Source organism: Giraffa tippelskirchi, chromosome 7 (genome assembly GCF_054371585.1).
Source record: "Giraffa tippelskirchi isolate mGirTip1 chromosome 7, T2T-mGirTip1v1.2.pri, whole genome shotgun sequence".
Classification (NCBI taxonomy): Eukaryota; Metazoa; Chordata; class Mammalia; order Artiodactyla; family Giraffidae; genus Giraffa; species Giraffa tippelskirchi.
In genome coordinates this window covers 63,619,390-63,632,357 of record NC_137281.1, presented here as the reverse complement: position 1 = coordinate 63,632,357, position 12,968 = coordinate 63,619,390, and the positions used below count along the sequence as shown (strand labels likewise).

The 12,968-nt window shown below is 54.9% G+C and overlaps 2 protein-coding genes across 4 annotated transcripts; both read left to right on the top strand.

Annotated features, from left to right (window-relative positions):
• The first annotated feature begins 246 nt into the window (after nt 1-246).
• LOC145513941 (uncharacterized) lies at nt 247-5,314 on the top strand. 2 transcript variants are annotated; one of them, XM_081511009.1, is made up of 3 exons: nt 247-3,699; nt 4,099-4,411; nt 4,719-5,314. In XM_081511009.1, the coding sequence occupies exons 1-3, from the start codon at nt 3,463-3,465 to the stop codon at nt 5,288-5,290; spliced, it is 1,122 nt and encodes a 373-aa protein (XP_081367135.1). In that variant the 5' UTR covers nt 247-3,462; the 3' UTR covers nt 5,291-5,314. The 2 variants fall into 2 exon arrangements, with proteins under 2 accessions (XP_081367135.1, XP_081367134.1); XM_081511008.1 differs by having other exon boundaries at nt 4,668-5,314.
• A 1,549-nt stretch (nt 5,315-6,863) lies between these two features.
• On the top strand, nt 6,864-12,968 carry LOC145513951 (uncharacterized). Of its 2 annotated transcripts, none has more exons than XM_081511026.1 (3): nt 6,864-11,352; nt 11,752-12,064; nt 12,372-12,968. In XM_081511026.1, exons 1-3 carry the CDS (start codon nt 11,116-11,118, stop codon nt 12,941-12,943), a joined length of 1,122 nt encoding a protein of 373 aa, XP_081367152.1. In that variant the 5' UTR covers nt 6,864-11,115; the 3' UTR covers nt 12,944-12,968. The 2 variants fall into 2 exon arrangements, with proteins under 2 accessions (XP_081367152.1, XP_081367151.1); XM_081511025.1 differs by having other exon boundaries at nt 12,321-12,968.

Here is a 12,968-nt window from a genome sequence, read left to right as displayed (position 1 = left end):
AGCCAATCACAGTGGCCAGGGAGGTGGAACGCACCGATTGGCCAGGGCCAGGTCATGTGACCATGCTCCCCAGGAAACTCAAATATTACCAAGATTCCCTAACAAACCAATGAACAAAATTATCCAGTAAAGGCAAACCGTACTTTTTAATGAGGCCAATGTCACAGAAAAAAAAAAAAAAATGCTTCACAATGAACTGCTCAAGGAAGCTACTAAATAAACTTTCAGAAAAGTTAAGTCGTTTTTTTTTTTTTTTTAATAGGGTGACGGAGAGCTATACCTTTCCCATCTATGTGAATTTAGGTTTAAACTAGATTTCCCTTGGCTATTATATAAGACAAAAAACCCCACATCACCCCCTTTCACTCCCCCCACCCCCAAACAGTGTTTTAGTCTATTGAGTTTTTGTGTCCTCAGTTGTGTCTGATTCACGGCAACTCACGAACTCTACACAGCCAGGCTCTTCCGTCCATGGAATTCAGGGCAATTTTTTTCTGTCACAGTAAATGCCCACCCTGGGTGATCCAAAGGCAAGGGCTCAGAGGCTCCTGAGAGACTAACTCCTTTCAGCTGAGCACAGAGCTGGCTCCTCACTGGGATGCCTGTGGCCTGGGGCTCCCAGAGGGGAGAGCAGCACTCGCCCCACCGTGTGGTCACTGCTGGAAGTGCAGGCTGCTCCTCACTCCCCCTTGACAGTGTCCCTGAGGGCAGAACAGTGTGAATCTATCTACTCAAGGTGGAAATGCAAACTCCGAAGCAACCAAACTTCCCACAAGGTCTCCAAAACCACTCAGGAACAGGGAATTGGAAACTGCAGGGCATGACATGAATGGAGATGGAGGCTTGACACCTTACACCGAGTTCACTTCCAGTTATCCCTAGACAAAGTTTCCATGAAAACTTGTCACAAATCTAGAAGAACAATGAGCAGAAACCGGACACGTGCTTTGAGTCTTCACACACAAAACTAAAAGGCAGTCCACAAAACAACCCAGAGAATACAGTGGACTTTGCAAAATCAAAGATATCTACTGTGGGCAAGACCTCATTACAAAAGCAAAAGACAGGTCATACATCGCGAGACGAATGAGTGGAAACACAAAGCTTCTCAAGGACGTGTCTCCAAACAGACAAAGAACACCAACACAACAAGCCTGTGAAAACTAGGGAAAGGTCTGAAGGGACACCAGACTGAGGAAGACACACACAGAGTATCCCGGATGATGTCCAGCACTGAGGGCCTGAAGAAACAACAGTCTAGTTGCACTCCCTCAGGCCTGTGTGACCCTGGATGAGGCCTCTGTTTCCCGGTGGCTCTGAGAGATGGACAGGGAGGAAGGGGAAGAGAAATCACTTGCACTTCTAATACTCACAGCAAAGTCTTCCAATGAGAAGGGAATTATCACCCCCACTGACAATGCCATTCACTGAAGTGATACCCACGAGTCCATCTAACCCAGAAGGGAAGGAAGGACCTGTTCTCACAAAACGGCGAGAGATGGAAGAAAGAAGATCAAGCCCACACCAATCACTGGAAAGAGAAGCTGTGCTCAGGGCTTGAAAGAATTCCTATTGGGAAAATGATGTCACAGCCCCACAAGGCAATCCACAGCTTCGATGCTATTCCTCCCAAAATGCCAATGCATTTTCGCACCGAACAAAGAATTGCAAAAGGGGTTACGGAAACAGAAAAGAGCCTAAATTGTCAATACAATCCGACGAAAAAGCCCCGATACGGACATCCAAGGTTGTGTGAAAGGAAATTAGACGACCAAACTAGGATCCTCAGGAGAGTATCGGAGAAGGCGATGGCGACCCACTCCAGTACTCTTGCCTGGAAAATGCCCTGGACGGAGGAGCCTGGTAGGCTGCAGGCCATGGGGTCGCGCAGAGTCAGACACGACTGAAGTGACTTAGCCGCAGCGGCAGCAGCAGGACGGTATGCTATTGGGAATACAACAACACACACAGATCCAGATCGATGGAATAAAGTTGAGGGTCCAGAAACAAACCCCGGCATCCATGGTCAACTCATCTCTGACACAGAAGGGGAGAATACCCAAATGGGAACAAGAAAGCCTCTTCAATCAATGTCCATGGGAAAACCAGACAGCTACATCTGAAGAACGCTATTGGTTTTGATCTCACACCACCTCAATATCGGGGAAAAACCTCACCCTAAAGACTGATGTCATGAGATAGCTAGAAAGAAGCGTAGGTCAAAGGCTCCTTAACATCAGAGTCTCCTTGCCATTTGCTGGGCGGAGGTAGAAATGGGTCTCTTCAAGTAAGGGGAAGAGGGAAACCAAGTACACCAATGGGTTTCCATCCAATGGAACCTCTTCACAACAGAGAAGCTAAGCATTCACAAATGCAAAAGATAGGAAACGGAACATGAGAGACTCCTTGCAAGTGGTGTATCTGAGAAGGGGTTCATATGGAAAGAGACGAAGAATGCACAGCACTCAGATTCCAAGAAACACCACCACCACCCTTGACCCTTCCCCCATGACCAACTCCGACCTAAAGCCTTTCTCTCCCTCTAACCTATCCCTAAAACATAACCCTCATCTAATCATATACATGGGCATTCCTAGCATCCATCCATCCACACACGAGAGAGAAAGAGGAAGGCACAGACTGAATCGAGAAAGGAAAAGAGAGGGACACAGCCAGAGAGAGACACGGAACCAAAGAGAGGAAAGGAGTCGATGGTCCAGACTTTTCATCAATCTGTCTCGAAGGTAGAAGCAATGACAGCGCCCATCCACCCCAGAAGGGGGAAAAGGACGGAAGGTTTGGAGAGGAAAAGACAAGAACGCAGGGAGCCATTAGAAGCTCAGCCACCCGCAGAAGCCGAGCTGGGACACTTGAACAGAATCTCAATGGAAACAGAGGACCAGAAAGTTGGCTACTCTTTTCTATAAGAGAGGGAGACCTTCGAGTCTTCCTTTCGGTCCTCCAACTTGCATGCGGGGTCTCAAAACAGTCAGGAGGGGGAGTGCCTTTTCCTGGGTACCACGGCGCATCCAGGCCTCGTTCTGCCCCATTCTGTGCTGTGTCAGCCCTGGATGGCGTCTTTCTTTCTGAAGTCTCAGCGCACAAGCTCCACGTGATATCGGCCCCAGGTGGAGAGGCATGGAGCTGCTCGTAGGCCGACAGACCTAGGAAACAGATGGGAGAATGACCCCCACTCTGCAGATGGAGAGACTGGGGAAACCCTGAGGGGCATATGCTTGTCCAGGGCCACACCACTTATGAGAAGAAGGAGCCTGGTCTGAGAGCAGCGGGGTCCTCGGAGCTCAGGCCCTGGCTGCACCCAGGCCTCCCCAGGGCTGTGGGCTGGGCTGTGTGGCTGTCACTGTGCCTGCACATGGCCTAAGGGGGGTGGTCGAGCAGTCAGAAACCCAGAGATTCCCTTGGGAAGTTTTGGGGAAGGGACCTCAGCACGAACCCCAGGAAATGATGTCACCTGCCGGCAACAGAACCCAACAGAACCCGCAACCCGGGTATCCAGGCCTCCAGAGCGGAGAGGAGCCCCCAGCCAGATCACTTGCTGCCAGGATGTTCTGCTGTTTGCCCCTGCCCAGAGGCCGGGGCCTCAGGAAAGCTCACAGGCAGTGTGCGTGGGCACCCTGTCGACGTTGGCTCAGGGCACCCCCGAGAGGCCTCTGGCCCTTTGCCCGGAGAAACAGAAAGGTAACACGGGGAGCCCCAGGCGGGGCCAGGCCACCTCTCCCATGCCACCCGGAAACACCGGGTCCTTTGCCTGTGTGTGTGGATGCGGGTTTCTCGGGGTGTGTCTCCCTCAAGGAAGCCCAGGCGGATGTGGGGTCAGAAGCCTGTGGACAAGTTGTGTCCACACCCCAGGGGAGAGCAGGCTGGGTGGGATGGGGAGAGTGCGGGCAGCGCCGGCCGCCCAGGCTGACCTCACACCCTCAGGTGGGTCTCTTTCCTCCCGGGTGGGGATCTGAGCAGACACACGTCTCTGACCCTTCTGGGAAGAGAAGTTCGAGCAGGCAGAAGCAGCGGCTCCACTGGCCAGGCCCAGCTCGGAAAACTCCCAGCACGGCTGGCTGACGGTCACTGTCGTTGCAGAGCTTCCCACGTGACGAGGCCGAGGACGGGGACACCCCGTCCACCTCCCGGAGGGAGGGGTCGGAGCACCACCCCCCCGCCCGTGAGGCCCAGTGCAGGCTCCAGGTGAGCGTGCCCACGGAGGCATCAGCCCCACCGGGGGCGAAGCGGAGGCGGGGAAGGCCTGCTGCCGAGACACCGCCCAGGATACACCCGGCGGCCCAGTCTGAGGCTGCCACGGAGCTCAGCACACCCGGCTCCGACCCAGAGTCCCGAGAACCCCGGCCTCTGAGGCAGCAGGAGGACCTGGAGCCCAGCACGCCAGAGCACAGAGGTGAGGACGCTGGGGCTGGTGCACGGGAGTGTGTGGGGAGGGGGTGCTGAGCTACACAGGGACGAGTCCCCGAAAGATGCTGCTGGGCCTGCAGCAAGCGCTGGCCTCACACCCCCACCCCCATCTTGCACACTTCAGTCCCAAAAGACATCCGACCCGGGGTATTCTTTGGGAATCTCTTGGAAGCTTTCTGTCCCGGGATACGCACATGCCAAGGCTGGCCTGTGGGCAAACTTTGCTTCTCCCCCGGCTCTAGCACTGGCCTCCAACTGGAACCAGGCTCTACTTCCCAGACCTGTCCCTACAGAGGTGGTGGCTCCAGGTGCAGGACCCAGGGATCCACCGAGGCCAGATGGAGAACCGAGACTTGCCCTCGCAGAGACACCAGGCCAGCTGGGTACTGGCCAGCACACCGGGCAGATCGGATCTCCGTGCCTGCAGGACCCCCAGCCCCAGGCACTGATGTCCCACCCCCTCAGCCAGAACCTCCACCTCCACGTGCACCTGTACCTGCTCGGGCTTTGGCAGGAGAACCCGAGGCAGAGGAGGAGTCACCGCCTCGGCAGGGAGAGCCTGCCCTGGCTCCCGCGCAACACCCAGACGCCGACGATGACTCACCCGCCCCTGCAGGAAGAACGAGCCCCCGCTCTGGACAGAGACCCAGAGCCCTTGCCGGAAACACCACGTCCAGGGGAGCGGTCGGCTCTGCAGCCTCCATCCCTGTCTGCTCACCGTGGAGGCCGGCAACTCCGTCTGCCCCCAGGGGACATGGAGTTCCTTTCCCCTGAACTGCTTTGCATTTGGTTTGTTTCCACCTTTCTGGTGATGTTTCATTTTTTGTATGGTTTCCTGTATTTCTCTTGGTTAAGTTGGGATTAGTAAACTTTTTCATCATTGTTGCAATTTGGGAACACTGTTGTGTAACTCTGGTGATACTGTGTTACCATCACCACTTTGTAGTTTCAGACCCGTTCGATCTTTATGCCCCACCCCCCAACAAAGCCTGGATTCAAGGCAAGCACGCCCTGTTCATCCCTCCCCCCGATCCTGAACACAACTTCACCTTTTCTTTCTGCATTCCTTCCTATATTCTTGGTGTCCCCAATCAATGACTCTCAGTGAAATGACTGAAGGAGTTTTTTTCGGACTCTCCACCTACTGTAAGACTCCATTGGAGAGTTCTCATTTTTATGTCATTTGAACTAGCCTTTGATAGCTGAAAGGACGGTGTACGTCCTTTCAAGATATCATGTGCCAAACGAAGCCCTTTTGGCAAATGCCATCATTATCTCCAGGCAGGCATTGCTGTTTGAAGGGTGACATCTCAGCCAGAAGGCAGAGGCTGAGCTCCTCTTGTTGCACCAGCTCCCAAAAGAAGCCAGGAAAGGGAGCTGGAACAACAAACCACCCCAACGCCCAGGAAAGCGTTCTTCACGACAGAAGGCTAGAAAATGACCCAACAACCTTGTGGCCCAGAACCCCTCTAGAAAAATCACTGTTCCATAAAAAAGAGAAACACATGGGAAGTTCCAAGGAGAGGCAATGCCCATGGCCAGTGTACTTTAGAGACGGCCTGACCGCTCCGGGGAAGACACGCACCGACGGAACCCCTTGGGAAACAGCAGTGATAGTCCTCACCGTCGTAAGGGTTTCCTCTGGGGACAACCTGCCCTGGGCACCACATGAGGGAGCAGACCGGCTTCTCTTCCTCTGCCCCCACACCGTTCACTCATGAAGGCAGCTCAGGTGTTCTCATGCCCTGCCTGCCTGCCTGCCTGCCTGCCTGCCTGGCTCATGCGTGAGCTGTGCCCACCTCCAGGGCAGGACTCCACCTTCTCCTCTCTGTGTACCGTGAATCTGCACACAGTGGGCTTTCAGAACCTTAGGAGACTTGAGCCATTCCCACTGGAGCCAGAACCCTCCCCAGGAAGGAAAACAGCTGTGGAGTCATTTTGGCCCCAGCACTGGTTCCCAAACCCTGGCGGCTCCTACAGCCTCTACGGTGTGAAGAGGGAGGTCCCTTTTGACAGAGCTTTCCGGCTGTCAGATCTAAGCTGTTGTTTCCCTGTCAGCTGTGTCTCTTCCGTTGCAGCCAGGTGGGCCACGCTGCTCCAAAGGAGCTCACAAGCTGAGTGGCAAGGGAGGTATTGAGAGGACAGGGATGGCTACAACGTGCTGCAAACTGAGTGAGGGTCCCCACAATCCTCAGCAAAGGTCTGTGGTGTGCAAGTGGGGAGTAGAGGGCCCCCAAGTTCCAAAGGAAGGGAGGTACTCGGGAGCTAAAGCCCTTGGCTGCTGTGGTAGCAGCTGCAGATGGCAGCTCGTCCACAGTGCACTTCGAATGAGGTCATATGAGCGGGACTCTGGAAATGGCTCCGAAATCCAGAGAAAGGGGTCAGGGTATGTGGGAATCCGGCGGGGGTGGGGGGTGGATGAAGGAAGGTGTCCTTCCCCTCTCCAGTGCAATTTGGTTTGGTGAGTCTCAAAGCTACCAGATGGCACTTCCCAAGTCAGGCCCCCGCAGGAATCAGGGTGGGCTGCGTGCCTCGGCCCCTGCCACAGGGACAAGCCACACCAGTGGCCTCCCTGAGCTCAAATGGCCGGATCTGGGGGTTCTGTCTGGGTGCACACCTCCTTGCTGTGGCCAAGTTCCCCCCTTCTCTGAGCACCAGCTTCATCCTCTCGAAGGAGGACATCGATTGCTACCTTGGCACGTTACTCTCTTCATCCTGTGAAGACTCATTAGGCTTATCCTACAATTACTAGCTGGCCCGAAGAGATATCTCCTGAATCCAGATTAAGCTGGAGTCTCCCAGGCTCATCTGGCATGTCTTCCCTGAAGTCTGCCAAAACCCACACCCTTGCATTTCCAGGGACTCCCCTTAGCCAGCTGGGCAGAAAACCCAGCATGCTTCAAACAAGCTGACAGACAAGCGGGAGAGGACTCACGGGCAGACGGCCTCCCTCAGGTCTCGGGTGGAGCTCTGGGACCACAGCAGCAACGGGCCATCCCAGCCCCTGGGCTCAGCAGCGCCCTCATTCTCAGGCCGGCGGCTCTGCCCTGAGGGGAGCAGGAAGGTCACCAACTGCCGCAGGCGGACCTCAAGCCCCTCCCACTGCTGGAGCCTGACCTCCCCCGGCCCCACCCCTTCCCCTACCCCAGCAGGACGAGAGCTCGTCTTCCCCTGGCTTCCAACGTCAGGCCCGGCCCTGGGCCCCGATTGGGCACTGCCCCAGTCCGGAGCCAATCACAGTGGCCAGGGAGGTGGAACGCACCGATTGGCCAGGGCCAGGTCATGTGACCATGCTCCCCAGGAAACTCAAATATTACCAAGATTCCCTAACAAACCAATGAACAAAATTATCCAGTAAAGGCAAACCGTACTTTTTAATGAGGCCAATGTCACAGAAAAAAAAAAAAAAATGCTTCACAATGAACTGCTCAAGGAAGCTACTAAATAAACTTTCAGAAAAGTTAAGTCGTTTTTTTTTTTTTTTTAATAGGGTGACGGAGAGCTATACCTTTCCCATCTATGTGAATTTAGGTTTAAACTAGATTTCCCTTGGCTATTATATAAGACAAAAAACCCCACATCACCCCCTTTCACTCCCCCCACCCCCAAACAGTGTTTTAGTCTATTGAGTTTTTGTGTCCTCAGTTGTGTCTGATTCACGGCAACTCACGAACTCTACACAGCCAGGCTCTTCCGTCCATGGAATTCAGGGCAATTTTTTTCTGTCACAGTAAATGCCCACCCTGGGTGATCCAAAGGCAAGGGCTCAGAGGCTCCTGAGAGACTAACTCCTTTCAGCTGAGCACAGAGCTGGCTCCTCACTGGGATGCCTGTGGCCTGGGGCTCCCAGAGGGGAGAGCAGCACTCGCCCCACCGTGTGGTCACTGCTGGAAGTGCAGGCTGCTCCTCACTCCCCCTTGACAGTGTCCCTGAGGGCAGAACAGTGTGAATCTATCTACTCAAGGTGGAAATGCAAACTCCGAAGCAACCAAACTTCCCACAAGGTCTCCAAAACCACTCAGGAACAGGGAATTGGAAACTGCAGGGCATGACATGAATGGAGATGGAGGCTTGACACCTTACACCGAGTTCACTTCCAGTTATCCCTAGACAAAGTTTCCATGAAAACTTGTCACAAATCTAGAAGAACAATGAGCAGAAACCGGACACGTGCTTTGAGTCTTCACACACAAAACTAAAAGGCAGTCCACAAAACAACCCAGAGAATACAGTGGACTTTGCAAAATCAAAGATATCTACTGTGGGCAAGACCTCATTACAAAAGCAAAAGACAGGTCATACATCGCGAGACGAATGAGTGGAAACACAAAGCTTCTCAAGGACGTGTCTCCAAACAGACAAAGAACACCAACACAACAAGCCTGTGAAAACTAGGGAAAGGTCTGAAGGGACACCAGACTGAGGAAGACACACACAGAGTATCCCGGATGATGTCCAGCACTGAGGGCCTGAAGAAACAACAGTCTAGTTGCACTCCCTCAGGCCTGTGTGACCCTGGATGAGGCCTCTGTTTCCCGGTGGCTCTGAGAGATGGACAGGGAGGAAGGGGAAGAGAAATCACTTGCACTTCTAATACTCACAGCAAAGTCTTCCAATGAGAAGGGAATTATCACCCCCACTGACAATGCCATTCACTGAAGTGATACCCACGAGTCCATCTAACCCAGAAGGGAAGGAAGGACCTGTTCTCACAAAACGGCGAGAGATGGAAGAAAGAAGATCAAGCCCACACCAATCACTGGAAAGAGAAGCTGTGCTCAGGGCTTGAAAGAATTCCTATTGGGAAAATGATGTCACAGCCCCACAAGGCAATCCACAGCTTCGATGCTATTCCTCCCAAAATGCCAATGCATTTTCGCACCGAACAAAGAATTGCAAAAGGGGTTACGGAAACAGAAAAGAGCCTAAATTGTCAATACAATCCGACGAAAAAGCCCCGATACGGACATCCAAGGTTGTGTGAAAGGAAATTAGACGACCAAACTAGGATCCTCAGGAGAGTATCGGAGAAGGCGATGGCGACCCACTCCAGTACTCTTGCCTGGAAAATGCCCTGGACGGAGGAGCCTGGTAGGCTGCAGGCCATGGGGTCGCGCAGAGTCAGACACGACTGAAGTGACTTAGCCGCAGCGGCAGCAGCAGGACGGTATGCTATTGGGAATACAACAACACACACAGATCCAGATCGATGGAATAAAGTTGAGGGTCCAGAAACAAACCCCGGCATCCATGGTCAACTCATCTCTGACACAGAAGGGGAGAATACCCAAATGGGAACAAGAAAGCCTCTTCAATCAATGTCCATGGGAAAACCAGACAGCTACATCTGAAGAACGCTATTGGTTTTGATCTCACACCACCTCAATATCGGGGAAAAACCTCACCCTAAAGACTGATGTCATGAGATAGCTAGAAAGAAGCGTAGGTCAAAGGCTCCTTAACATCAGAGTCTCCTTGCCATTTGCTGGGCGGAGGTAGAAATGGGTCTCTTCAAGTAAGGGGAAGAGGGAAACCAAGTACACCAATGGGTTTCCATCCAATGGAACCTCTTCACAACAGAGAAGCTAAGCATTCACAAATGCAAAAGATAGGAAACGGAACATGAGAGACTCCTTGCAAGTGGTGTATCTGAGAAGGGGTTCATATGGAAAGAGACGAAGAATGCACAGCACTCAGATTCCAAGAAACACCACCACCACCCTTGACCCTTCCCCCATGACCAACTCCGACCTAAAGCCTTTCTCTCCCTCTAACCTATCCCTAAAACATAACCCTCATCTAATCATATACATGGGCATTCCTAGCATCCATCCATCCACACACGAGAGAGAAAGAGGAAGGCACAGACTGAATCGAGAAAGGAAAAGAGAGGGACACAGCCAGAGAGAGACACGGAACCAAAGAGAGGAAAGGAGTCGATGGTCCAGACTTTTCATCAATCTGTCTCGAAGGTAGAAGCAATGACAGCGCCCATCCACCCCAGAAGGGGGAAAAGGACGGAAGGTTTGGAGAGGAAAAGACAAGAACGCAGGGAGCCATTAGAAGCTCAGCCACCCGCAGAAGCCGAGCTGGGACACTTGAACAGAATCTCAATGGAAACAGAGGACCAGAAAGTTGGCTACTCTTTTCTATAAGAGAGGGAGACCTTCGAGTCTTCCTTTCGGTCCTCCAACTTGCATGCGGGGTCTCAAAACAGTCAGGAGGGGGAGTGCCTTTTCCTGGGTACCACGGCGCATCCAGGCCTCGTTCTGCCCCATTCTGTGCTGTGTCAGCCCTGGATGGCGTCTTTCTTTCTGAAGTCTCAGCGCACAAGCTCCACGTGATATCGGCCCCAGGTGGAGAGGCATGGAGCTGCTCGTAGGCCGACAGACCTAGGAAACAGATGGGAGAATGACCCCCACTCTGCAGATGGAGAGACTGGGGAAACCCTGAGGGGCATATGCTTGTCCAGGGCCACACCACTTATGAGAAGAAGGAGCCTGGTCTGAGAGCAGCGGGGTCCTCGGAGCTCAGGCCCTGGCTGCACCCAGGCCTCCCCAGGGCTGTGGGCTGGGCTGTGTGGCTGTCACTGTGCCTGCACATGGCCTAAGGGGGGTGGTCGAGCAGTCAGAAACCCAGAGATTCCCTTGGGAAGTTTTGGGGAAGGGACCTCAGCACGAACCCCAGGAAATGATGTCACCTGCCGGCAACAGAACCCAACAGAACCCGCAACCCGGGTATCCAGGCCTCCAGAGCGGAGAGGAGCCCCCAGCCAGATCACTTGCTGCCAGGATGTTCTGCTGTTTGCCCCTGCCCAGAGGCCGGGGCCTCAGGAAAGCTCACAGGCAGTGTGCGTGGGCACCCTGTCGACGTTGGCTCAGGGCACCCCCGAGAGGCCTCTGGCCCTTTGCCCGGAGAAACAGAAAGGTAACACGGGGAGCCCCAGGCGGGGCCAGGCCACCTCTCCCATGCCACCCGGAAACACCGGGTCCTTTGCCTGTGTGTGTGGATGCGGGTTTCTCGGGGTGTGTCTCCCTCAAGGAAGCCCAGGCGGATGTGGGGTCAGAAGCCTGTGGACAAGTTGTGTCCACACCCCAGGGGAGAGCAGGCTGGGTGGGATGGGGAGAGTGCGGGCAGCGCCGGCCGCCCAGGCTGACCTCACACCCTCAGGTGGGTCTCTTTCCTCCCGGGTGGGGATCTGAGCAGACACACGTCTCTGACCCTTCTGGGAAGAGAAGTTCGAGCAGGCAGAAGCAGCGGCTCCACTGGCCAGGCCCAGCTCGGAAAACTCCCAGCACGGCTGGCTGACGGTCACTGTCGTTGCAGAGCTTCCCACGTGATGAGGCCGAGGACGGGGACACCCCGTCCACCTCCCGGAGGGAGGGGTCGGAGCACCACCCCCCCGCCCGTGAGGCCCAGTGCAGGCTCCAGGTGAGCGTGCCCACGGAGGCATCAGCCCCACCGGGGGCGAAGCGGAGGCGGGGAAGGCCTGCTGCCGAGACACCGCCCAGGATACACCCGGCGGCCCAGTCTGAGGCTGCCACGGAGCTCAGCACACCCGGCTCCGACCCAGAGTCCCGAGAACCCCGGCCTCTGAGGCAGCAGGAGGACCTGGAGCCCAGCACGCCAGAGCACAGAGGTGAGGACGCTGGGGCTGGTGCACGGGAGTGTGTGGGGAGGGGGTGCTGAGCTACACAGGGACGAGTCCCCGAAAGATGCTGCTGGGCCTGCAGCAAGCGCTGGCCTCACACCCCCACCCCCATCTTGCACACTTCAGTCCCAAAAGACATCCGACCCGGGGTATTCTTTGGGAATCTCTTGGAAGCTTTCTGTCCCGGGATACGCACATGCCAAGGCTGGCCTGTGGGCAAACTTTGCTTCTCCCCCGGCTCTAGCACTGGCCTCCAACTGGAACCAGGCTCTACTTCCCAGACCTGTCCCTACAGAGGTGGTGGCTCCAGGTGCAGGACCCAGGGATCCACCGAGGCCAGATGGAGAACCGAGACTTGCCCTCGCAGAGACACCAGGCCAGCTGGGTACTGGCCAGCACACCGGGCAGATCGGATCTCCGTGCCTGCAGGACCCCCAGCCCCAGGCACTGATGTCCCACCCCCTCAGCCAGAACCTCCACCTCCACGTGCACCTGTACCTGCTCGGGCTTTGGCAGGAGAACCCGAGGCAGAGGAGGAGTCACCGCCTCGGCAGGGAGAGCCTGCCCTGGCTCCCGCGCAACACCCAGACGCCAACGATGACTCACCCGCCCCTGCAGGAAGAACGAGCCCCCGCTCTGGACAGAGACCCAGAGCCCTTGCCGGAAACACCACGTCCAGGGGAGCGGTCGGCTCTGCAGCCTCCATCCCTGTCTGCTCACCGTGGAGGCCGGCAACTCCGTCTGCCCCCAGGGGACATGGAGTTCCTTTCCCCTGAACTGCTTTGCATTTGGTTTGTTTCCACCTTTCTGGTGATGTTTCATTTTTTGTATGGTTTCCTGTATTTCTCTTGGTTAAGTTGGGATTAGTAAACTTTTTCATCATTGTTGCAAT

Coding starts and splice junctions, on each gene's coding strand:
- LOC145513951 (XM_081511025.1), top strand. CDS start 11,116: ATGATGTCACCTGCCGGCAACAGAACCCAACAGAACCCGCAACCCGGG. Junction 11,353..11,751: donor TTGCCCGGAGAAACAGAAAG/GTAACACGGGGA, acceptor CTGTCGTTGCAG/AGCTTCCCACGTGATGAGGC. Junction 12,065..12,320: donor CAGCACGCCAGAGCACAGAG/GTGAGGACGCTG, acceptor CCCCGGCTCTAG/CACTGGCCTCCAACTGGAAC.
- LOC145513941 (XM_081511008.1), top strand. CDS start 3,463: ATGATGTCACCTGCCGGCAACAGAACCCAACAGAACCCGCAACCCGGG. Junction 3,700..4,098: donor TTGCCCGGAGAAACAGAAAG/GTAACACGGGGA, acceptor CTGTCGTTGCAG/AGCTTCCCACGTGACGAGGC. Junction 4,412..4,667: donor CAGCACGCCAGAGCACAGAG/GTGAGGACGCTG, acceptor CCCCGGCTCTAG/CACTGGCCTCCAACTGGAAC.